The sequence below is a fragment of the Larimichthys crocea genome, chromosome III (genome assembly GCF_000972845.2).
Source record: "Larimichthys crocea isolate SSNF chromosome III, L_crocea_2.0, whole genome shotgun sequence".
Lineage (NCBI taxonomy): Eukaryota > Metazoa > Chordata > Actinopteri > Sciaenidae > Larimichthys > Larimichthys crocea.
This window is the reverse complement of record NC_040013.1, coordinates 20628751-20655995: the sequence shown is the minus strand read 5'-3', so window position 1 is coordinate 20655995 and position 27245 is coordinate 20628751. Positions and strand designations below refer to the sequence as shown.

The following is a 27245-nucleotide window of genomic DNA, read 5'->3' as shown; positions in this document are numbered from 1 at the left end:
ATAGGTAAACACACTCGCAGTCGGACACTGACAATAATGATGAGGCGCGTGTTTAGGGAACAAAAGGAAACAGAGCTGCTGTGGAGCTGTTGTGTTGATTTCCTTCTATTGACTTTCATGAGCGGCTTACTTCAGTCAGGCTCTTACATTAAATCTCTGTCTGTCTGTCTGTCTGTCTGTCTGTCTGTCTGTCTGTCTGTCTGTCTGTCTGTCTGTCTCTCTCTCTCTCTCTCTCTCTCTCTCTCTCTCTCTCTCTCTATCTATCTATCTATCTATCTATCTATCTATCTATCTATCTATCTATCTATCTATCTATCGATCTATCTATCTATCTATCTATCTATCTATCTATCTATCTATCTATCTATCTATCTATCTATCTATCTATCTATCTATCTATCTATCTATCTATCTATCTATCTATCTATCTATTTCCACATTTGTTCTCTCTGGCTATAAAATAGAGTGAGACACGAATAGAAACTATACAGTATGAGCTGTGGGAAGGTTTAGTTCTGATAAAAAACAAAATGTATGAGACATCTCAAACTACTCTTTACTTTGTGTAGATCTGCCTCAGTACAGAAGCAGCATCATATCATAACCAGCCTGCATTCCAAGAGCAAAATCAAGTTTGCATACCTGAATAAGACTGAATCTGGAATTATGTCCTTTGGAAAACTTAGAGAACCCCTGGCAGTTGTCGAAGTTCTTGGCTGACACAGACAGACCTGTCCCGTTCCCATTGTTTCAGAGTGCATTTATACATTTCTTAGCACATATTTCACCAAGGTTCAGTATGGTGTAATGTTGAAATATATAATGATGCAGGTAGTCAACAATTCACTCATTGAAATTCAGTCTGTGATGGAGGTTGCGCGTATTCTCCCATAACATGATTAATCTATAATGTTACCTCAGGCTGTGTATTTGGAAGACAGAGTCTTGCTTATTCACCTCTAGTACTGCAGACACTTATTGCTATTCCCTGCACATTTCTGCTTGACATGAATGGATTTTCAACTTGTCTGAGATTTAACCCTCTTCCAAATTGGTGCATGGGCTTTATGTGACTACATCCAGTACCACAATGGGATGGACACGACCTCAACTGCACGGCGACGGGCTTCTAAAGTGTCATCTCTTGCTATTCTACTATGAATATAGCAAACCAGCTACTTTATAAATATGCTATGATACTTCTATCTTTGTAGAGTGCTGGTGCTGCCCTCACTGCTAATTCTAAGTGACATTACGTATTATTATATACGCCAGACAACTGCTGCAGTAACTAGTCTAATTATGTTGACTTACAGTACACTTGACTGCATGCTGCTGGCCCTATCCAGTTCTTTCCACCACAGATATGTTAGGCTAAAGGCTAATGAAGTGATTAAACTCAGACTTATTCTACAGCACGTCACTAGTTTTCAAATCATGGCTCCATGAGCAAGGATAAAGGAGACAAAACAGATAAAGTTAATAATTACTCACTACTATCCACCCATACGTTATCCTCAGCCTATCCCAGCTGACTTTGGGCAAGAGGCGACGTACACCCTGGACAAGTCACCGGCTCATCACAGGACACATAGAGACAAACAACCTTTTACACCCACATTCACACCTACGAGTCACCAATTAACCTATTAAGTGCATGTCTTTGGACTGTGGGAGGAAGTACCCGGAGAGAACCCACACAGAAAGGGCCCCAGCTGAGGTTCGAACCAGTAACCTTCTTGCTGTGAGGCAACAATGCCGCCTCTGTATACACAATACTCATCATTAAAGACAGAGACCAGCCACACAGGAGCGAGGCATGTGTATAACACACAGGCAGCAGTGTGCACTGCCCAAAGCCATGCATAAGAAAATGATTTAAGATGTGACTCATCGGAGGGAGATGTGGACCCAGGAACACAAACTCATTGTTTCTATTCTATAGAAACAATTAATCACGCTGAGACTCGTGCCGTAGGCTTTTGGTTCAACGTATTATTTGGGATGAAGGAAAAATTAGTTTATCAAAGAATAGGCCATTAGTAAAAGACGACTGACAAACAGCCTTGTTTTTCTTTTGAATCTTCTGCATGTGACAGCTCCTCTTCATGTCAATTCACTTTTTGGCCTCGTTCCAAAAAGGAGGAGGAAAAACTCCTTTTCGCTTCATTGCTCATAGCCATAAACATTAATGACTCAGGTTTGTGTGACAATGAAATTCCACCTTCAACGCTGAGAGCAAGCGTGACCTACCCGCCAATGTCTTGGTGACTGTTTGCAGCTGTTTTGAGGCTGACTTATGTTGACACCCATGGAAATGCATGAGATGCTTGACAAAACTGCAGGTGAACAAAACACTGACACACTGACTGAATGAATGAGTGAATGAATTCTCCAAAATAGATAATTATCCATTGGATGGATGGCCTACTTTCTATGGAAGGTATTCCCTCTCACTCTACTTACTAATGCATGAAGCTCACCTACTCATGGCTCCAAACACACAGTGCTATTCATTCAAACATCTCATAAATACCTTTCTATATGCAGAGAATAAGGAGAACATACACTGCATCACTTTCAACATGCCTGCTTGATGTATGGTAATGGTAAACATAGCAAGTCTTACCACTTATACATATAGTATCCTCACTATATGGAGCCTCAGCTCGTTCTATTAGCTCAACTGTGAACCCGAAACTAAACTCCCACTTGATACAATATGTGGTTCACCTGCTGAACCGTGCAGTTATAGCCTTGTTATTAGTGTGGCATGCAGAATATTCTTTGTTTTGTGGATCATAGCAGTTAAGTTCAACAACACCGTCTTGTTATTGGACAGCTTAGAGGTGGTAGTCAGATTAAATTAGAGTTTTATTCTCACGCAGTTTTTGAATAAGATGGCCAACATGTGTTACACCCCCGAAAGTTGTAACAAACACAATAAAACTCCTGAGAGACCTGAGAGATGTTAAAATGAATAATTTGTTTGTTTTATTGCTTCATAGGTCAATGAAATTAAGATATTTATTCCTCCGCTGGGATGAATTGTTTATATTTTGGATGACTGTCAGCTTAAAACCCAAATCTCAAGGTTAATCTTTCTGTTTTAATCCCCTTACAGTCGGTCTGAGATTTATCTACTGTGTTGTGGGAACTGTAACGGGGATCAGAAACACAATTCCCCTTTCCTTTTTTTAAAGAACTTATTTTTAGTCAAAGCTATTGCTCTGTAATCTCAGAAACGTGGCACTGTTTGGCATTGACAAAATATTTAAACACACACACACACACACACACACACACACACACACACACACACACACACACACATATATATACATCCACCATAATGTTCCTCTTTAGTGTTATGACACGTTGTGAAAAGATGGAAACGTGTTTTTTTGCGCAACAACACCTGCATTATCCCCAGGTGGCCAGAAGGGGCGGTGTGTGATTTTACAACAACTTTGTGGAGGCATGGGTGTTTATTCCTCGGCTGCAATGAAAAAACCCCCCCAAAAAACAAAAACAGATGATCAGCATGATACAGAACATGTGACACTTTGACATTAGAGTGATGTGCATTTATTCATTCAGTCTCTGCGGTGTTAAAAAATCAAAAATAATATATATATATATATATTCTGCCAATATTGTTTAAAGAAACAAAACCTTTAAACGAACATGGCCGTGTTCAGTAGACTGTGAGGTGAGTCTCAGTGATCCACAGGTGCGATTTAGTGAACGAGCTGTCCGCAGGCGGTGGTGCTGAAAGTTTGCGCTCTGCGCCTCTGACGGACTTAACCAAACAATTAAGAGATATTTCCGTTTTTTATTGCAGCCACGAGAAATATCCTTTAATTGTAAGATCATGCCCATCTTAGAAACTCCGTCTCTTGAATGACTTCTTCCTCTTCTTCTTCTTCTTCTTCTTCACAGCTCTGCATACGCGTTGCTCAAGCATTGTAAGGCGTGTAAGAATAACTCCCCACCCACCCCACACACACACACACACACACACCAAAATGAGCCCCAGTGCCATAATCACGCGATAAAAAAACAAGGGCGTCAGATTTGCTGCTTAATTTATGAATCGAACAAGTCATGCAGGTAAAAAAAATAAATAAATCAAATCAAACATGGAGGTATTTTGTGTTTCTTCTTCTGCAAATTGCTCCTCCGGTAACTCCATCCAGCTGTTCCCCGGTTCAGTCAGGCGTTGTGGTCTTCTGTCACGTCTGTCCCTCATCCATCAAGCCCCCGCCGAGGAACGCGGTGTGTAAATCCTTTTCTCTGCCACATCAGCTGCGCACCGCCGCCACCGAAGTGAGCTTAAAAATATGTCTCTCTGCTCCATCCCTCACACACACACACACACACACACACACACACACACACCATCCCTGGAAAAAACAAAAAAACGCCAACTTCTCCTAAAAAGTAAACTGTCCACTTTTTCCATCTCTCTCCTATGTTTGCTTTTGCGTGTGAGCTTTTTTGTCTTTTTTTTTCCAGGGTGTCACACAGGCTGGTAGAGTTTTGTTGTTGTTGTTGTTGTTCTAACCTCCGATCATGTGTCTAGATATCGGCTCTCCAAGCGTCTTTCTCCGGCTAGTCCAAATCATTTCTACCCGGCTTGTCGGGACAGCAGCCGAGTCGTGAAGTCTCTGCAATCACGTGATCGAGACAAGACTGAAGAGTGTGTGTGTGTGTGTGTGTGTTTTCAGAGTGTGTATCTGAGTGTCTCTCCGTGTGTAGTTAGAGGGGTGTCCCTCCTCCGCATTTTTTTTTTTTTTTTTTTTTTTTTTTTGCTGCTTGCCATGCTTTAGACGCCGGAGCGCAGGGAGAGAGGCGAGAGTGAGAGAGGTAACACCGGTCTCTCTCACCGGGCTACCCGTCTTTATCAGTCTTACCTCTGGTCCTCGTCGGTTCTTCCTCACCTTTTTTTTTTGGAGCTCACCTTCCTGCGCTCGGTTTGTTTTTGTTGGTTTTTGCTTTTTTTTAAAAAGAGAAAAAGCTGATCATTTCTGCGGGGTTTCATGCGGATCTGATCTGCCAGGAGGAGGAGGACAGCGGTTCTTGTCCTACACTGGGTTTTGATCATCTCTTCTTCTTCTTTTTTTTTTTCCTTTTTCTTTTTTGCTTTGGGTGCTCCATTTGGACAGTATAGGACAGCCGAGCAGAGCTTGGATGAGCCACCTTGCTGAAATCCCGAGATGGAGTTGCTGCTGATCTGCCTTTCCCTGTGGATATTGCAATGCAATTCGGCCAAAGCGGACTCCATCATACATATCGGTAAGCGTCCGATCAAACAACATGCTGTTTGGGGTTGAACAGGTGTATTATTTAAAAAAAATAAAAAAAATTAAAAAATGCAAAGCGTGCGGGGATAAAGCTCAGCTCAGCGCATACTGCGTTGATCACAGGATTTTGGTGAGAGGGCGGGATAAATAGTCTATTCAGCTTTGCATCCTGTGTTTAAGCAACACTTTGACTCTCAAGCGAGTTGAAAAGTTGGCGTTTTTATAAACGGCCATGCCTCTGACCTTTACTGCCACAGTTGTTTGTGTTATTAGTCCTCATTATTATTCATTTATCAGCTCATCCGTGCAGACATTTCTCACTTTTCGACGGCAGATCTCTGCATGCACGAAAAAAAAACCTCTCTCACCGATGTCAGCCTTGTAAAATTACAATTTTGCATCCCCCAAAAAAACAGTGAGCAGATAGGCCTGTATCGTTGATGCTTTGGTGCAATTAATGTCCAATAGCCAAAACTGGCTGAGGCTTTTTTAGACCAAGCTGCCTCTTGTCTGTACCCGACAAGCCTCAACTTTCACCGGTACGTGACTGCAATGTCAATATGAAGACAGAGGGAATGTCAGTGGAGTTTCGTGTCAGAGATGCAAAACGCATAGAGGCTGTTTGTTCTCAAACTTCAATCCAGAGATGTCTTGTTTTTCTTCTTCTATGGCAGAGCTTTAAACTCGTCACGACTGCTACTGAGAAACATCGTGTTGCATTTGATTTTTACAGTTTGGAGATGAATGCATGATCTCCCTTCTTCCTCTGCTTCCACACACGTACACGCACACACTGAATAATTGTCTTGTGTTTTTTTTTTGTTTTTTTTTGTGCGCACAGTCACACATCAGCCACTTTTAATCACTGGCGTTTTAATTTCGATAAAAAATGTCAATTTCACTGTGAGGAAAATTTGGTTTCGGTGCTCCTCCGTCGCTGCTGCTGCTGCTGGTGCCTCCTCTGCTGGTGCTGCTGCTGCTCACAGTTTACTGCAACAGTCTGGCAAGCAGCAGGTGCTCAGTCACTGGCTTAATACAGAGGTGGGACTCCATCCAGATAATATTGGCTGATGCGCCTCTTTACGTCAGGGTACCCCAATTATACTTCTCATTTCCTGAAACCTTTTTACGTGATATATGCGCATTTCCCAATAGCAGCTGATGCCATGTGGTGGTGGTGAGGGTGGGGGTGTTTGGACAGTTAAGCTTCAGCATGCCTCCCACACTAGGCCTATAATGCGTATTGGGAAGGGTGCCATTGATCTAGTAGACGTGACAGCCATTTATTTTGGAGGTTTGGCTCCTGTACGCATCAAATAATCATGTGGTCCGGCCTGACGCTGTCCATGGTGCTGAAAGTCCTGCCAGGGTGCACAAATAAAATCAGAAAAAAAGATCAAATGTCACCCACTGATATTCAATTATGAATCCCGTTGACATACTTTACACAACAACAGCTGCAAATTAAAGTATTCACCACTTCCTTCATCTTCAGCTCTAACCGTTCAATCACACTCGACGCACATGGAGCCTTTTCTCGCTCTCCGAGTAACCCCGTGATTGATTTTATTCAACAGGTGCCATATTCGAGGAAAACGCTGTGAGAGATGACGAGATTTTCCAACTTGCCATCTCAGACCTGAGTCTGAACGACGACATTCTGCAGAGCGAGAAAATCACCCACTCTGTGAAACTTATCGAGCCTAACAACCCCTTCCAGGCTGTGCAGGAAGGTAGGATTGTTCCCTGTTATTTAATGTGATTATTTGGGACTCTTCAGGAAGGGAGGTCTGGCTTTACTGAGCCACGAGCTGATGATGTTCATTTCACAAGTTGATCAGGCTGTCTGGTCTCTATAGGGGAGCAGTCACTGATGATGATCCATGTGCCTGTTTGTGTGTGTGTGTATGTGTGTTGCCATCTGCAAAGTGTTTTGCCACTGTACCAAAGCAAGGTGTCTTCTGTGCTTGAAAAGCTAGGTGGAAGCATTGAGTTAGAGCATAGCAGCAAAGAATAATATGTTATGTGAAATAAAAATACATTTTAAGATGATCTAATGTAACTCCAGCTCCAGTACTCCACTTATGTAACCGCAGGAGAGAGAAATATATTCCCGAATTTGACGTCTCCTTGAAGAATGAGTGCAGTGAACTTGTTGATGCAGATTTATCAGCCTTCAGCTTTTTTGCTTTTTAAATGTTTTGTCTGCCTCATTTGGAATTCCCATAAGTGCCCAGCATACACACACACATCCGCAACACAGACAGTAAATTAGCAATTAAAGTATTTTAGTCAAGGTTATCTCTTTCTGTAACTGAAAGATGGTCCCATACACTGCTGACTGCAAAAGTGATTAAAAAATCTCCAGCTAAAATGAATCATTAAGACTTTAATAGGTTTCCGGAGACCTTCAAAGGCTGTTTATGTCCCCTGCACTTTGTTACCAGTCTGTACTTTTGTCCCTAGTTTGCACAAAGGCCTTGATGACTCATTGCTATTCATAGTGCCCCTGACAGGCACAGAAAGATGATAATGTGTCCTTCCTTGTACTATAATTATATCTGGTCATTTAGCTGTGGTCCTTAACAATGTCTCAGATATTTAGTAGTCTAATTCACATTGCTTTTGTAAACTGAAATACCGCTGATGCTTGCATGAAGCAGACTGCCATCAGACTGTTTTTTTTGTAAACCTGAAGTATACAGAAGAGATAATCCTGGTTGCCGCTGCAGAGATGAGATATGAAATGTATTTCACACGTGTGACTTGGCTAAATTATCAGCACTTAGTAATGAAAGAGACTTGCCATTTTTGCGCTGATTAGTTCAGGGATATTCTTTTAACACAGTATTACATCTGTCCAAAAGCTAATGGACATACAGCAGTTGCTGATGATGCTATGAAGAAAGATGTGAAGGGAAGCTGTCGCTGCAGAGCTTGTTAGCCCGTATTAAGAAAATTATTCAGCGCTTTATCCCTCTGATTGAACTGCCTTTTGTTAGCCTTGATTGGGTGTCATTTAACACACTTAATTACTGTTTACAGTTAGACTCTTGATAATCAAATATTTGTGGAAGTGGGTGATTAGGAGGCGTTCGCTTTCTGGAGAGAGTAGGAAATAATGTGCAGTCGATGACGCGCGGATCAATGGGTGGCCCCCGGATTCTCGCACAAGATACAAGGCAGGGTGGTAAGTGCTGAGTGACAACCGGGATAAGTTGACCTTTTGCTTTGCTCTTTAGTTTGCTGCCTTCCCACTGTGAGTGGCAGTCAGGACCTTGGCATCAAATGACAAAGAGGGACGGGAGGAGAGAGTGAGCGTCAACGGGCAGAGGAGGAGAGCGGAGGGTTAGTGAGGTCATGAGGCTGAGGTGATGGAGATGGAGAACACTGTAGAAAAGAGGAAGAGAGCGAGATTAAGGGTGAGAGGAGCAATAAGAACAAGAATAATCATGAGGAGCAATGTGGGGGAAAAAAAGAGAGAATTGAGCAAGACCTGAATAAACATGAGTGGACAAAAGTGTGTGGGAAGTTAAGATAGGAGGTGATGAGGAAAATCTGCCTGTGAGAGGAGTAGCTGCAGCGTCATGTTTGTCCTTATTTAGTTTCCTTTGTCCTTGCACCGGTGGAACATATATTAACAAGGATGTCACACAGACACCATACTCAACTATTCAGTCCTCCCACGCTCTTATCGTTTAAAGATGACAGCTCAAGGCGGGCAGGATCTACCGTTTGACCACACTTCTGGCAGATCCTGTCCTATTTATAGTCTGGAACAGCAGGACGGTTTCAACACCGGGAGGGAAAACTCAGAGGAGTATTTATCTTTCACGTCCTGATGCCTGCCATGAGTTTTTTTTAGATGACATCAACTTGAGATAGTGTCACAGAAATAAACAAACAAACATATGGCGAGTGCAATAGCCCCATATCTATTACATCCTCTGTAGGTTTTGTATTTTATAGAGATCAAGATAAGGTTAAAATCATATTTTTTTTAAATCATGCATAATTCCCTAGCAGATGAGGTCGCAATGCCTCTGATTATGTCGCTCTGTACAATTTTAACTGCATGTACTACCATTCTGAACAGTTTTAACATGAATGACTCACTTGTCTAGTATCAGTCAGTCATCACTCTAGAGAGCCACTTCTCTCGGTCTCACAAGGATATGAGCACCAGCACAGTTGGTAATAACTGTAGAAAGTTGGAGTTCGGTAGAAGTTCAGAGCATGATCGCGGCCCGTGTAGTAAGGCACCAGTGTCGCACCTTAAATCTTGTTAAATTTAAAGTTGAATCTCTCGTCTGTTGAGTGACATCACTGAATCAGGATGTGACAACTGTTCAAAGAAAAGGAAGGTGCTTTTAACTGATCTCTCTCACATCTTGAGATTTGCGCCCCAGATTTTTCCTCCTAGCTTGAAGTAGAAGTTTGTCCTCCCGGTCAGATAGAGATGAAGCTTTTCTAAACCTTTTCTGTCGTGCATTTTATTGCAAGTCATTTTATTTTAAGAAAGTGACAGAAAGGGGACGGCAGAGCTGCCACGTTGTTGTGTGACTATGTAAATTTGAACCTATGCATATTTCAAGAACATTTCACCCCTGATGAGGTGGATTTTCTCAGAGGTCATGCGCTCTTCATTTTTTTAAGAATTGGGATGGGATAAGGTCGAACCAAGTACTATTTGTGCAACATTTGCAATCAAAGCAAGACACACATAGTCAAATCAAAATTCCAGCTCACATCCCAATGCTAACATTATCTATCTTTAGCTTTGCAGCAATACAACCAATCATTGTCAAGATATTTTTTTTTACAAAACCAAAGATGTAACCTTGCTGGTAGTGATGGATGGATGATCATACTCTGGTCACCATGAATTTTCAGAACAAATTTTTATGCCAATCAAGTCAATAGTTTCAGAGATTCCTGCCTGAATTAAAATAGTCGACAGACAAGTAAACCATCGAATCAGGTGACAGTTCAAGAGGGGGGCCGATTAAGCATGTCCAGTTGTTGGTTGCGCTACAGGAGGAGGTTTCAGGAGTTTTATAAAGATAGAGAGAGACATACTTAAGTCAGGGACTACTTTGTAGGCAAGCGTTAGTGATTTGAATTTAATCCGGGCTGCTACAGACTAGTGGAGCTTGATGAGCAGCGGGGTAACATTAATTGTCTAAAAAGACAACTAATGATAAACAGAGACGAACTCAAGAGATGAACACCAGTCCAATGCTTAAATTACAGTTATACAGGGCAGTTAAAGTTTCTGCTAATTTGCTTTCAATCTATTGTGGCCCCAGCTTTGTAGCAGTGATTTTAAGACCTTTTTTTTTTTTTAAGTATTCATGTAGTTTTGTCAAACCCCCTGCGGCTTCCCATTTCATTTTAAAGCATACATTTAGAACAAAGCAGGTAAAAAACCGAGCCATCTGGCCACAGTTAGGGAAACTCATTTCCTGCCCCTCTAATGTGCAGTAATTTGTCGAGTCCCACTGAGTCCTCTTCACACACCACGCCACTGGTGACCCTCCATTTTCAGCTCACCCCTGCCAAGGTAACGTTAAGGAGGATTTGATTCTTTGCTCTTTCTGTCCCTGAAAGCCAAGACTTTGAAAAACCTCCAGTGCAAATCCCTTTTCTCCTTTTTCTTTTACTCTGTAATGACAAAAGTTGAAATAATGGTTCCTTGGAAAGTGTTGGCATGGGTAATGTAATATCCTCCATCTGATTCTCTGCTTATGACAACTCATTACTCCCCTTGCTCTAAACGTGATGGAATGCTGCCCTTTGACTATTATTGTCCCTGTGAATTTAATAATGCGGCATAAATCTTGGTAATGGATTTGTTTGTTTTTTTTATATCCTTTAACCAGCTCAACACAGAGGGGAGATGATCAGGCCATTTTACCAGCCCCCGTTAATTACCCAGCGGTTATTTTAAACTGTCATAAGCTTCTCAATGGGCTGTATAAAGGCCTGCTGGTACCTTAATCAGCTAAGTGATGTTGCGGCAGAGGTATACCTTTCACCGTTTAATCCCCTCACAATGTGAGGCCCGCTTCTCAGGGAGGTAGAGTAATACTCATTGTAGCCACTCCTAAAATACTATTGATCATAATGGTAATAATAATAATCCAAATATCTTATCTTCTGTATGAAAAAACATACATGTAATGTATGCCTCCTGATGACCTGACAAGTATTGTCTTATATTTGCATCATCTTGCTTGGTTTGAACTTCTGATAACACGGTGAGAGATAACCACATGGCTTCTGCACTCATGTGGAAAATGTATGTGCTTAATGTGCAGCAGTGCAATGAAGAATGTGTGATTAACGGTATAACTGAGGGCACGGATGTGTTGATGCTGTATTTGTGCAAAGTGTCATGTTTTTTTGAGCGGTATGCATATTAGTGCAACACTGCAGGTTAAGTGCTGTGTTGGTTTTGTTCCCTGCTAACTGCTTACTGCACACTACTGCTATACTCATTATTTGTCTGTCTGCTTCCTTACAACTCATTCTATCCCCCGTAAGAGCAAAATCCTACTTTTTTTTTTTTTTGTCACAATACATTATGTAACTGACAGTGCGATTCTGTGGATTGTACAAACCTCTTGCTTGCCCCTCTATAACTGTGGCATTCACACTATACAGTGTGGATGACACAGGGGGAGGCCCTATGGGACCTGAATCCGCTGTGGGCTGACAGACACACTAAAGAATATGTATTCCTCCAGCTTTTCTGTAGAATAGCCAGACTCAGCAATGTCTGGCAACTGCTGAGCAGAAGCTGCCAAAGAGGACACACAGAGAGAGAAAGAGAGAGAGCAGGATACATGAGGGGAGAGACAAAGAGAGGTCAAGGCTGTTAAATGCTGGATCCGCTTAGTAGGCCTACAGGTTTGTCCTCTGTGCTGTACAGAAACAGCTGGTCAGTATCCCCCTGCTGCAGTGACTCAAGACTATGTGACACAGTGACAGACAAAAAAATTCTGAACATCCGATTCTAAAAGAAAAAAGTGACTTTGAAAGCGATTTTTTTTTTTTTTTTTTTTGGCTTTTGAGTCAGAAGGCTTGGTCCGCTGATTAACTCCTAGAAAAGCGTCAATTCACTTAAATGCCACGTCTGATCTGTATTCAAAGGAATCATCAGCAGCATGCTAAATGTCACCATGAGTGGAGATTTTTAGCAATCATTTAATTTGAGTAAACCGGGCCAGCGGAAACAAGTTTTAAGAAAGAAAGAAAGAAAGAAAGAAAAAGAAAGAAAGGGAGGGAGGGAGAGCAATGTGCTGCTTTACTCACTGTAATCTTTCAACAGTTTTTTTTTTCTCGTTTTTTTCTGCAGACTTTTCTGGAAATATAGAAGTTATGTTTGGTCTGCGATGTAAACAGAATTAGTGTATCGTGCTAATTAGAGAGAGTGGCAGTCACGTTGGGTCTTTGTGTGTTTATGTATTCATCACACTTGCCGCGCTGCCTCGTTGGCAGACAGCTGAGGGCTGATTTTCAAAGTATTCTCGTCACTTTTCGCACTGGCATGTTTGATTGAGGATGTTCTCGTGGGGTCATTGTGTATAAGGCTGACTAATGGCTTCTAGGTGGTGTGATGGTCATCTGTCTCTGAAGGACAAATGCATGAAAAACACATTTGTAAAGCGGATGCATTATAAATGAGGAAAGTGCAGAACAATCTTGATTGATGTTTGACTCTTTGTCCCTCCCACGATGCGCAAATGTGGCATCAGAGAATAATATTTGTGTCATTTAACACTGTCAGACAGAGATATCTAAGTAACAGGTGACCAAATCCATCCCAGTCGGTTCTATTATGTCTAATATGATGGCAGAGTCTGATGTAAGACAAATGACTCAAAGCGAAAAAAACAAGTATAGCTATGAGAACACCTGCACACACGTCACATGCAACTCAAAGAGCCGCCCGTTGTACATGCACATGAACACACAACATATGTTTTCCCTATCACAGTTCTCCAAGCCCCATGCCTTATTCATGTCCCTGTCTTTTCTGGTGTGACAGATTTATAACGAGCTGTAGAGAACACTGTGACAGATGTTAGTGCTTTGCCACGACCCCAAACGGGCCCCAAACACCGCCGGGGATTGGCCATCAATACTACTCTACCTGTTAGAGCGAGAGGGACTGAGAGAGACTGGGAGAGGGAGAGAGAGGTGGCCCGGAGGAGATGTCCTGTCCAATCAGATTGATGCTGATGAGGCCCTCGGCCTCCGTTCGTTGTAATACATCGCAGTCCCACATTTTACTAGCATCATTTCTCTTTGTACACACTGTTATGCTTTGACTTTATCGAGCTGCTGAGATGATAGAGATGGGGGAGCGTGGTGGAGGTAGAGTGGGTGTATGAATGGTAGGTAGAGGATTTGTTTGTTTGTGCATAGTGGTATGAATGTGTGTCTTTGTGTGTGTGAGTGTTTGTGGTGGCTTTGTAGACGCAGATTCTTGTTTTTCCGGAAAAACCTGTGCCGTGGTTTGGTGGGAGGAAGTGCTGGTGGTTATAATTGGGGATGGGAGGTTGTAACCCCCGCTTTCACTCTCTTCTGATGCTGACTTGCTCAAAGAGGAGTGTGTATAATTTACTACCCACCACCTGCACCGTTGGCGGCAAGAAGACTTCATTCCAGGAAGAAAGACAAGAAGCTGAAAATCAGCCTCCGAGTAAATCTTATTAGAGGCTAAACAGGAGTCAGCCAAAGAAATGCTGTGCGGCTATCTCTGACTTCACACTATTTTCAGACAGATGGAGGAGAAAGATGCGGGGGGTTAGGCACAAGGAGCGGGGGGTGGAATGGGAGTCTTAGTGAGAGTAAAGAGGTGAAGCTGAGTGAACTGGTGAGCAAGCATAATGATGAAGGAGAAAGCCGGGAGATGGATGAAGGCAGAGGGAAAGATAATGTAGAGGGGGAAAAAAAAAAAGAGCAAAGGCTGTGAAATTTAGAGCCGTATGGAAGACGAGAGGGACGAAGTCATTTGAAACTGTGGACTCGGCTCACTACCCTCATTGATGAAGAGATGCCAAAATGTATTTGGGAGCCATTGTTTGCATTACTGCCCACAGACACGGATACCGAGTGGGACCATCTGTCACATGAGTCCCTCCTCACTCTTCCTTGCTGGTTCTCTGTCTTTCTGTCTCTCTCTCTCTCTCTCTCACTGCCACGGGTCCTCTACCATGCCCAGGCAACATGGATTTTATCCAGCGATGAGGCTAAGCTAGTGTGTAAGCTCTCGCTGAGTGAAATCAAAACCCAGCTTAAACCTCATGAGTGAAAGCCTAAAAGAGAGTAGAGGGCGAAACGCGCAGGCATGACCGAGAACTGGGTCGAGTATGCATCCTAATATAAAAAAAAAAAAACAACTTCAAACAATTTGGCTCAAATTTTTCATTCCACAATGAAAAGCAATCCCCAGCACAGATCAGACACAATATGAAGTCCCAAATATCCTGCGTTCCCAAGGCACCTGACACCAATTGTATTGATTCGGTGCTGGCCTTTAATTCATTAAACAAAGGATTAGTATCCGCTCTCTAATCAGGCCTGAAATGTGCTCCTTTTACCAGAATAAAGGCAGCTTGGGAGCAGCTCCAGACGCTAGAGACGCAGTATTATTGAGACTGAAGGGAGCTGCCCCCACCTACAGGCGCTCAATCGCTTGAGAACATATACATGTCTTGCCTGAGGCTTGAGAAGCTTCACTACATGGATCTGATAAGATTTATTTTTTTGTAGATTTGGCGGCCCTTTCTGACATAGTTTCAGAGCTCTGTGTACATTCCCCTGTGGTGAGCTGTGTGGGAATCTAAGTTCAGGGTTTGTTTCTGATTTATGTTGAACATGACCTGCCAGTGTAAGACTATTTACATTGTGTAATGCCTCTATGTTGAAAAATCAATACAAAGATCTTTGAAAAGAAAACATTACAAGCCATTGCATTATTATCCTATGCCCTATCATGCTTTTGAATTCATAATAAGCCACTGATTTATACTTTGACTCTCTTGTTCCTGTGCTCATTCATTGACAGTTTCCTCTTCTCAATCCGACAACTCACAGCTGAGAGCAAGCTGTTCTTTTGCATGGGATGTAACACACGAAGATCAGCCTGGCTTACTCACAGATTGTCTCACATAAATTATTGATTTGTTATTGTATTATATTTGTTATTGTATTACAACAAGCCCGTGATTTGTCACAATCCGATGTTATCTAATCCATCACATCACTACATGAAGACAAATCATTCTGTGAGCACTCGTGGGAAGTGTAGACCTAATTTCCATTCTGCTAACCTCTTACATTAGTTCTCTGTAGGTTGTATTAAAGCATGTTGCTAAGTTTTAATCATCACCAGAGCAAGCTTTTGAAATCCGGTGCCACAGAAGTCAATTAATCCCTATTTTTCCTTTTAATTATCTCAATGGGATCTCAAAGAGCATCTAATTAGATGGCCTCATTTAGCAGAAAAGTCCCAAACCAACTCATCATATCAAAATCAGAAGTGAGAGCAGTTTTTCGTGGACATGTACAGATGTATACTCATAATTATGTGAATATTACACCCCTGCTGCCGGTGATGCCACAAAGGCACTTTGCAGACATTTCAGCACTAAGATGCAACATAAAGTCTTTAACATGGCCATGAGGTGACATTAACCGTGTTAATCATCAAGTTAAACAAGCAAACTTACAGGTTTTTTGTTTCATGTCAAATTCATTCAATATTTTAAAAAGGAATGTTAAATATATTTCACTAAAAACCACAAAGGTGACCCTCGTGGTGGCCTACGAGGAAATGTCAGAGGATGACCGAAGTCAGTGTAAGGGAATTTTCTTTTCTAGCATACCATCACTATGATAACCAGAGTCAGAGGATATACTGTCTCACTCAACAGATAATAATGAAGATAAGGTAATAACAAAGAAGCCTGTACAGAGTCAGATAACAATGTTGGACGACAATAGCTGAACACATTTCCTTGTTTGTGCTTGTTTTGTTTCTGCTGTGTCTGTACACAGGTCGAATGGCTAAAAATGAAAAAATGAATTTTTAATTTTGTCTTTTTTTGGGGGGTGGAACCAGATTATTGATCAGTTGTGTGGTGTATTTTGTGGAAAGGAATGTGTGTTCATCCTCATAAAAGGTATCACTCTTTTTTTTTTTTTTTTACAAGGCTTTTTACAAGGAAAGTTTTACACGTTACGGAGGATCACTTTACTGCTCAGCGAAGGAGGTGATGAAAAGAGAGCAGCGTTAATGTACTGTTTGCGTCTTTAAGTCTTTTCCAACCCAAGGCAATGCGAATGATTCATTATTTCACTTGAACGCGACAGAGAAGGTTCATCATCTCGGATTATCATGTCACTCTGAGACGTGCAGTCGTTTTGTTTGCCTCCATCACAACACACTTTCAAAGCGTTTTGCAGTTTTTTCTGCTGTCACTTAAATCACAGCATGTTTACTTTTCTCTCAGAGGAATGAAAAGCAAATTAGGGCTGTGTAAATAATTACAGTGTACATGTCACACCATTTACTGTGTATGGAACTAATTGCCTTTAACTTGTCATGCGGGTTTGATGTATCTTTGTGTGCCTTGTCTTAAATGTTGACTTCTTTGTGTGTGTGTGTTTTTTTTTTTTGTTTTTTTTTTGTTCTGTTTTCTGTTATCCGGGTTCGGCTCCTAGCAGTCACGCTCCCATCTTGCCAGGGTGCTCCAACAAACACAACCTCCGAAGGTTGCGGCCTTGTATTTGACATTTTTAAACTGTGTGGTTCTGATGACAAAGCACGACCTGTCTGAAGTGTCTGTTTTGTCTGTCAGTCCACCAAAATTTCATTTTATTGAATGATTTGGTTTTCTCACAATACCAGACTAATGATGTCTGTCAGACTCTGCCGTAAATTGAGTTTAGTACCAATTAGAAAGAAATCCCTTGGCGTTATTTCTGTGACTGTGCAGCGACCAGTGTCAACAGTGCTCAATCATACCAACAGCTTGATATTTTCCTGACCTGAAAATTCGCTTTTCTCAGCACAAAGTGAGGTAGAGAAGTGAGAGGAAATGCATAAACAGGTGGGAGGTTTATTCAAATGTTGTTGGAATAGATATCTCAGGACTGTGTCTGTTTCTGGTGTCAATCTAACGCCAATCCGCTGCCATTTTATCAACACGGCATTTATCAAATGTGCAGTGATAACAGAATAATGATTAAACATATAATTATAAATAGTAATAGTAAAACTGCCCAACCAAAACCAAACCTACCAAGCATTTTTTTATTTGCTTTTATCTAATTAAAAACCACACACACACTGCCTTTGGCTGAAGATCTGTTTTGCTGTGTGTTCACATGGTGTTGCTCGGCCCGATCCAGTTTCCTGAAAAAGCCGTTTCTATATTAGTATTCCTATTGTCGTCATGGTCACTGTGATTGGTACAACTAATTCTAGCTAAGAGTGTATTTATTAATCACCACTAATTGCATGGACTGCGCATACATGAACTGAAAGAGCAGGTGCACTTGGCATTGCCCACGCAGCCTGTGAGCCCAAGACCTACCAGTTTGCACTTAAGGGGCAGCTGTGGCACGGAGGTAGAGCGGGTCGGCTACTAATCAGAAAATCGGTTGAGCTTGCACGCTTAAAGTTTTCTTTTGTGTTTGCTGGTTTATCAGCGGTAGATTTAGGGACAAATTTAGTTAGTCGCTCACTGATTCCTCTGACAAAGCTACACCACCCAGACTGTCTCTCATTTTAACCACAATTATTACTGAAAACATTGCTGTTCCCACCTACACTAAGTCTAAGCTGAAGCCCACTGTCCAGAGGGCTGGTCCCACTAGACTGGCCTAAAATAACTCTATGATAGATACCATGCAGAGCAAAGAGCCTTCTTAAGTGTGTCCACAGAAGGGGACACAGTCATCAGAGGCAAGTAACTTACTGTGATCAGCTGGTCAGGGTTACCCATGTTCTCCAGATCCATTTATTATATGAGTTCAAGGTGTGAAGGCGCATGCCTTTAGTGGCTTTTGCATATGCCTAGACTCAGACATGAGTCTATGCAGGGTACTGCATAATGCATTTTCTCATCGATCATGTGAATTTCATGTATATACTGGAGCCCTTACAGTGTCCTGATTCTCTGTGTGGCTCTTGGAAGAGTAATATACCAAGCACCATGCCCCAGGCTCATCTTCTGATTTTCAATTAGAGGAAAAAGAAAGACTCCGCAGGGTGTCCTGTATAATGTTATAAGAATGAGGATTTAGCTTCATTTTTATCTAAACAACACAGAAATCGGTCTTCAGACGACCAGATGGAGTCATTTCTCTCAAACCACAGCAGATTTTTTCTGTTGCAAATATCCGAATGCAGACGCACGAGGGGAAAGGAGCACGAGAACATTTTCACACTGAAAGAAAAACAACACCCACCCACAAAGTTTAACGATGATGAGGTTGGCCTTTAGGTATGGTACACTTAGTAACAGGGTGTCTGAGATTCCATCCAGGTAGAAATTGGTGGGTACACATACACACAACAAACCAACTCACCCTTGGGCCAAAATAAGATTGGCTCTAGTGATTTTCAGCCACTTAGAGCCTCAGATTTCAGTGGCTTCCACACTGGTGCAGCAGCAAACACTTTGTCCTGGTCAACAACTGAAAAAAAAATAATAATAATGAAATGTTTAGAAGGGATACATTTTCATGAGGTCAAACACAGCGAACATAACAAGTTTTCAGTATGTAGAGGCTTATCTCTCCCATGCTAGAATGGTATCACAATCAGAAAAAAAAAAGATGCCTTAAAGGCACGATGAAAATATACAAAAGAGATGAGTGGGAAGAGAACAGAAGCAGAACGCCTCGAGGGGGAGAAGGAGAGGAACAGTGATGGAGGAGGAGGTGGCAGCGTTTCAGATCATCTCTCTATCTATCTTTCCCTTTTCTCTTGGACAGGATGTCTATCAAGGCGATGTCATCATTTCTGGCAGTTGCCTGCTCCTTCCTAGCAACGCCCTGGCAGGCCGTGCAATGAGGAAGAGAGGCTAGAAAATGAGGCATCTCCCCACTGAATAGTTGTCCTTCACTGACTCGCCACATGCCCACTTGCTACCATAACAAACTCTTCTTTTAACAGCACAAAAATGGAAACTCTTGGATACAGCCCCATTCATTACAGTTGGTTAGGGTTCACCGTGTGTACAGGATGTGATGGTGATCGTTCAACAAACTTGCTTGTATTTTCTGCATCAGTATGTTAATATATTTTGCAAACCAACTAACAAAATGTCAAGATACCACTATGATCATGATGCACTGTACTTGTTAAGCCATGTGTCTCATTTCAGATTGTGCTTGGACTGAGTAATCTAATGCCTTGATCCAATGCATTGGTTGATATGGCAACTGTTCCGTACTCGAGAGAACAAATTTTCCCTGTCCACCTGTTGATTAAGGAGAAAACAGGCCGAGAGACAGGAGAAGGGAAATGTGTTGCGCTTGTTGACAGGATAAAAATCAAGGCACATGCGGGAGTGCAAGGGAGGCATTATTATCATTTAAAACATCTTTCATGGGCGCAATGATTGTCTTCCACTCGATAACTGAATAACCGCGTGATGCAGTCAGTCTCTTGAGGGGGACGTTTGGAGCAATTCTTTTAGAAACGCCAATATCGACTCACATGGGAATTCATACACTGTTTGTTATAATGACTGTGCACTGAGCAGTGCCCTCTTTTCCTTCAAATTAGCTGTTCTCGTTTCATTAAGGCTTGATTTAACATGATCCTAGAAACAGAAATGGTATCAAGGACTAGCGACAGCAGCAATGGCTACATTTGAGCCCAGAGGACAGAAAACACATCAGCCTGAATGTCAAATATTCTGCACGGTTGTGGCCGCTAGGATATCCTTTGCTTTTTATCCAGGATGAATGGTGATGGAAATGTTCCAGTGTGTGTGTGCTGTCTTTCCTTGTCAATGTTTCAAGGGCTGGCTGCTATTGCTTTTGTTTGTCATTAATTTAGCAGAATTTGCATGAAGTATCTCTTGAGATCACACATCTGTTTTAGTTTTCTGGTTAGTTAAGTGGAATTAAGGTACTTAAGCTAAATTAATTTTTAGGATTTTCTGAATTTGATATGAACAATATTATCGATATTAATATTTGTGATTTAACCAGGATCAGAGTCGACCTTAACCCCAATAGCCAATAGTCTTCTTCCTTCTCATCCAACTCTCCAAATTCATCACATTATCCGTATTTAATAGGTCTCTGCGCAGATTGTGATAGTTTATTGCTTGGCTCTGTTATTTTAAGGTGAAAAATGTCTGGCATCAAGTGCAGTTTTATTATCCAGGGGATAATAGAAGCTTTTATTCTGAGCCAGATCAGGATTGTGCACCTGCTGGTGTTCATTAATGTGTTTTCAATTAATAATACAGTACATGTGTGAAGCTGTGTGTTAGTGTGTACATGTATATTTTTGCAAAGGCTCATCCCGCCCTCAGTGAGGGACAGACCTCACAAGCTTTTTGGATTGTGCCCTAAACAGGGTAAATCTCTGATTACGTGTGAGGTCTCTATTGGAAAGGCTCTAGGAATGTGTCATCAATAATCTCCATAGACCTGTAATGCCATTCAATCCTCAGTTTTCAGTGCTGTTAATGCCATTTTAGCTTTTACTATCCCTTTAAACTAAACATAGATGTTCTCATGCTTTTCTAATCCAACACTAGTCTATCTCAGCTTCTTTTATTGCCTCTTAATGTCACCCTTTCACAGTATTTCCGACTGTATGTGCAGTATGAATAGAGTTTATCCTACTGCTGTATTGCTGAAGAGTAAAAGGCTTTAAAAACTTTGTAGACGCTACTCTCAGCAGAAATGGATTACACCTGGCACTGGTTTTGGTTACGATCAATATGGGGCTTGAAAGAGGAAGAACAAAGACTAGAAGTGTGTCTTTCCTGTGATGCTCTTTGACCCTGGAAAAGCTGGACAGTGTTGATTATTGATTAGATTTGATAATTACTTACCCACTGACCTCGGATTTAAGAGGGCTGTTAGGTTTATAAAAACAAAGTGGCCTCAATAAATGTTGTGCTGAGAGTAATATAGCCCAGTAAATAAAGACGATTGTGCAATGTTTGCTTTAGATACAGGCTGCAGTTATACATAAACGTCAATATATTTTTGTGCTTTGTTTTTAGCATTTGGGAGACATACTCTTCCACAAAGTTATGTTGTATAAGTTAACAATTTATGGTAAGATATCCACATTTTTCCTAGCCCAAATGTAACGTACAGTTGAAGATATAGCTACATTATGATTCTGTTCCTCTGAAAAGCTCTGAGGTGTATCAGTACTTCTATTATGACAAGGTCAGCATTGTTTTGGATAAAGGAGTTGGACTCAATCTTATCTATGAAAGCAGACATGAGTTCTTTTGGATTTGTCTTCTTTCCGTAGACAATGAAAACTGCACCTTTTGCAGAAAGGGGCAAAATGTTTTTAGTTTAGTTTAGTTAAGCTTTAATGTGGGTGCAGCTGCAAACCAAGCTAATTTAATTTGTTTGTATTATCTGAAGCCGCCACTTTAGGTTGTTCTCCCATCCCTCAGTCAAAGGAGGAGGAGGTATGTTCACATTGTCTTGTTTAAGGTGTGACGAGTATGTGCGACAAAATCTTTTTTTTTTTCTTCTCAAGCGCTAAGAAACTGCAAATAAAGGATTCATACATTTTTTATTCCCCATCTGAGGATGTCATTTGTCAGTGACTGTAGGTGGTTGGATGGGTCAACAAATGCTATATACACTTCCAGTTTCTAACCATGACCTTTGTTTTTTTTTTTCTGAAAGGCCACACAGTATATTCCAACTGAACAAAAACTATGAAAGCACTGGCCTTTAATGCACTTGTTGAGAGGGCTGTTTTTCTCGGAAAGAGTCTCATATATTGAATTATTATTATTATTATTATTATTATTCCATTGACAGTTTGTTGCTACTTCAATCTTTTCTTTTCTTACCACAGCACAACATTACCGTGTATTTCTGTGGGGGGCTGATAATCCAACAGTTGCTTGAGACATCTGGTTTACGGGGGGCTGATAATCCAACAGTTGCTTGAGACATCTGGTTTACGAAATGTTCACCTCCCAGACCTCAGTGCTGTCATGTCATGTCAGCAGCCATTTCAGAGCGAATAGATCCCCTTTCATCTACTATCTCTGCCGGAGGATTTTAGCTTATGAGCTCCTTTCTTCAACCCCGAGGCTCCCGCTGACTCTAATGATGTGTGCATTTACTCTTTGTAGACAGAGTGGGTAAGGGTGTGTGCCTTTTGTACACAAAAGGCCAATGGAGTCTCTAGAGGAGTTTGGTACCTATAGGGAATTAAGTCCTGCTCTTCTTTCATTGGAGTGGTCTCATCCTCATCAGGGCTAGGAGTCAATTCTGGGCTCCTTCCTTGACTCATCACAGGCCCACGCTGTAACGATCCTGTGATTAAGTCTGATCAGCAGTGTTTGAGCAACAGGATTTGACCATGCTGTCTGAACTGATGATTCCCTCATTTAGTTCATCCGTAGGGATCCAGCTTCTAAATGACCTCACCTCCCTCCCCTAAAAGCTGTAATGATCAAAGGAAGGGATGTCTTTTATCCACTCAGCAGAAATCACTGTAGTCCAGGCCACACAATTAATAGAGCCTTTGAAGTTTCCTTATTATATATAGGGTATTTCAGGATGAGATCATAGACTATCATGAACATGAACATGCCAGGCACTGGAATATAAGTAATAATAAGTCCATAGTATCATACCATTATTATTAATGTAATGAAATGTGTGTTCCTTTGCATTTCTGCTCTTGTTTCATCCCTTAAACTGTTCTTGTATGGAGGGTTAAAACTGACATTTATTCGTTCTGCAGATGTTGGAGGAACGCTGGTCAAATAGTTGTTTGGTTGATTTTTATTTTATTTTAATTTGTCACTTTTTATCTGTTATTGTAACCAATTTTATAATAGTACAAATGAAGTCCATTCTCTGATAATTGCAGACATGGACAAAGATATTGTGGTACATAAATGTATATGTTATAGTTGCTTTTTGTAGATGGAGTATGTAAACGTGTAGTTCTTTGTACTGAGCTGAGCTCATCTTTCTCTGGAGCCATCGTATCTTCATCATTTCTAATTTAATTTCATCAACAACTGTTTGAAATGCAGCTGCTACTGTCATCTTTGACAAGAAGGTTTATGTTTCAATTCTAAACCGAGTGAAAACATAAATCATGCACGACGTCACTTATATTTATTTAGTTGAAACATTTCTGTTAGTAAGCCATTAGGTAAACAGCCTACCTGATGGTGTACTCACTGAATTAAAATACCACTCACCGTTCTACATTCACAAATATTAATTTTGCTAGTGGCTTTAGAAACAATTGTAATGCTTTGTAGGGACAGATGATTGTTTATTTTGTCCACCCCATATACAGTATAGACTAAACACCTGTAAGGTGCAATACAGAACCACAAACGACATTGTCCAAAATTATACAATCTCTCTTAAACTGTATATTATAAATGTTGGTGTCATGGTTTTGTGTATCCTGTTTAGGTTTCCTTCCCTGGTTTCCTTTGTCACGTCATGCTGTGTTCTGTGTCTATTTCTGAGTACTGCATTATGTTCTCTTGTCCTGTTTCTGCTCTTCAGTCTATCTTTGTGCTTATCCCTGTGTTCCTGCTCTTGCTCCTTCTCACTTCTGGATTTCTATTTGTTTGGACTCCAGATTTATTTCTGTATTGCTAGATTTTATTTTATTTTTGCCTGGACTTTCAGTCGCCTTTTTGTTATTTTTTTTGTTTGTTTTCTTGTACCTTAAGTTACCTTTTTTGTTCTCCTCCATGTCTGCATTTGTCCCTCCTTCATGAACTAATACTGACACTTGGATAAATTCCAGGACGGCTGCGTTAGACTGCCTTCATATTTATCCTGGTGTACCTAATTAATTGAGTGCATTTTGAATGTATCATCACTCTCAAGCTCTCTCAAGTTCTCAAGCACATAAAGACAAGCTAAACATTTTATCAAAGTGTGTTGTTCCTTTTGTAGTCAACACACGTGGTAATGACCTTCATGCCACCATAGCTTGATAATTCATTGCTCTTTGTATTAAACGAGTTATACACAGGGACAATTAATCATGACCTTCAGATGACTGCCTTGTGAAATAGTGGTGCCTGTCTGAAAAGAACATTATGTTTCTATAGGGTATCTCTGAAGGTGTAGTTATGATAATATATGTAAAATGATCTAAGGGGTATGTCATTTACACTCAACCTAGACAAACAATGATTCATTGTATTTACTGGTGTCTCTGCAGAGAAACCCAGGCTGTAGGTGGAAGTAAAGAATATGTATGTTTATATCCACTTGCACATAATAGCTGTTAACTTATCTTTGTTTAGCTTAGCTGTCTTCCGTCTGCATTTCCTTTAGTATACTTGTTCTTGGCAGTGCAGTGTGGAGGTACTTTGAGAGCTACTTAAAACCAGAGTCAAATTCATTGCATGTGTCAACGCACTTGGCAAATAACATTGATTCTGTTGTGAGAAATGGTTCCTCCACCCACAACGTTGCACAGCGAAGCAGCATAGCATCTTACTCACCGCGTCCAATCATCACACTCAGTGAAGCCTCTTTGGTATTTGCCTCACATTCATTATTACCGACGACAAGATATAACCTGATGTGTGACCTTTCCATCACAACTGGTAATTGTGCCAAAAAAAGAAGAATGACTTTTCCTTTCATCGACAGGAAAGTGGATTCGTTACCTGACAGCATCTTTTGCTTTTCACATGTACACCACAAATGTAGCAAAAACAGCCTATTTGCAGTCCTCCTTCTTTCTGGTGACCGTGCCAAAAAGAGACAAAGAGTCATCCTTGGTGTCGATGCGCGTTTATTTTTGTATTTTTCTTCTCCTTCGTTACCCGTGTGTACTCTCAGGGGGAAATCTCATTATAGACTAAATGTTAAGATCCAGTTGCCCTTGTTTTCTCATTACTTTTTTATCTCTCTCTCTCTCTCTACACTGTTTTTTCTGCCTAATAATGGGCCGTGTTTCTGCATTTTTTTCTCATCATGTACCTCCCTACTCATATGGATTAGTTCTGGGGTCGATTTCCCCGAGGCTAAAGCCTGTCAGAGGTCTTACCTGTTTGCGAGCTTTACCCTCATCACATAGATAACAAATTGAGTTGATGCTAATTAATTTCGCCATGTTTTACTTTGTGCATGCGCTGCCTCAGAATTCATGGGATGTTGCCAGCCTTCACTCTGTCTGGTGCAGATATACAGCTTGTATTAATACCCCAAACCCTCTCTGCTTACGAGGGAAAATAAAGTACTGGTTTTGTGCCATAAGCTTTCCTGATGTGATTAGGCCTTCATTAAGTGATATACACACCCAGAATTGCACAGTTTGTGTCCAACAAATCTGTTCACTTTACCACTTTCAGCTCCTATATATGTTGGGCACACAGACAAACACACACATCCAGTATGTGCATCAATTTAAAGATACATGCTTTCACATACTTTTACATGCTCTGTACTCAAAGTGGTTGGACACTCTTTCACCCTTCAACTTGTTGCAGACTCCTCCTGCTCCTCTCCTGTTGTTTGAAGCCAAGCTAATATTTGCTCGGGGTTATTAACCTCATAGTAACATTCATGAGGTCTCAACCTTACTGTGTCTGTTTGCAGTTTGCAGCCCTTTAGCAAACTTTGAAGTGACGGCGAATAAACAGAATGAATTTGCACAGAATTAAAAAAAGAAAAAAAGAAAAATGTTTCTGACACTTAGGAATCTGGGCGTATTGTAAGTGATTTTTATATTTTAAACCAGACCCAGGGGTTGAAAAATCAGATTGTTGTCGTGTAAATTCAGCAAAAGGGTAAAACCAATGTCCTTTAGGGTGGGAAATGGGCTGTGATTTATATACAGATCATGCAGCCATTTGGTATGGGCTATTATCCTGCATATGATTATCATTATTCTCTTCTGCCTGTTAATCATGGCAATCTCCTAGGGTATGTTGGCAAGGTGATCACATTTAATCTGGCTGTGTAAAGACCACTCCACAGAGGTTGTTTTATCACTTAAGAGAGGAGGCTAGCATTATCCAAATGAAAAACAAGCTGGAGAAGAGGCTGATTTGTCACAGGCTGATTAGAGGTCTCTTTGGCACTCCTCTTTGCTCCTACAGGAGCTCTTCAAGGGCATGTCGAGACACACAGGAGCCCTAAGACGCACAGCCCTACTGTTTATTTCTGCATTTTAGCAGACAACACTAAAAAATCTCCCGCACACTGATGGCTTTATTTTCCCTATTGTTGCACATTCCCCATTGAGGAACAGCAAGCAGCCTCTGTTGTTGCAATATTTTTTGCTTTTTTAAACACAGTAAAATGCTGTTTTCTCCATATTGTTATGGCACCATTATCTTAAGGTATTCATTTTGAGATGAATAATGCTTTTAAGACATGCTTTTGAATGAGGAGCTTTAAAGGCAGAAGACAGAAAGTTATACAATAAACAGCACAGTGGGTGTTAAGGCATCAAAATTGGAAACAAAAGGCACAGAACAAATGGCGAACAAGAGCGTAAAGGAACATCCATTCTTACTCACTTATTCACGTTATGGAGCTGTCAACACAACCATGTTGTTTATTAATCCTTAGATGCCATGTTGTGAGAAAAATCAAACTATTTTCATGGCACAGACTTCTATGTAAGTTTTATAGAAACATGACCCCACAGATTTCCTTTGTTGTATAATGGATGTCAAAGAATTTGAC

The 27245-nt window shown here is 41.0% G+C and overlaps 1 protein-coding gene across 5 annotated transcripts in view; it reads left to right on the top strand.

Annotated features, from left to right (window-relative positions):
- Nucleotides 1-3881: 3881 nt before the first annotated feature.
- The window catches only part of grid1a (glutamate receptor, ionotropic, delta 1a), a 211174-nt gene continuing 187810 nt past the window's right edge, over nt 3882-27245 (top strand). For all 5 annotated transcript variants that reach the window (XM_027277719.1, XM_027277718.1, XM_027277717.1 and 2 more), the window contains exons 1-2: nt 3882-5298; nt 6884-7039. In XM_027277719.1, coding sequence (XP_027133520.1) covers nt 5220-5298; nt 6884-7039 — 235 coding nt within the window. In that variant the 5' untranslated portion in view covers nt 3882-5219. The remainder of the gene's footprint in view (nt 5299-6883; nt 7040-27245) is intronic.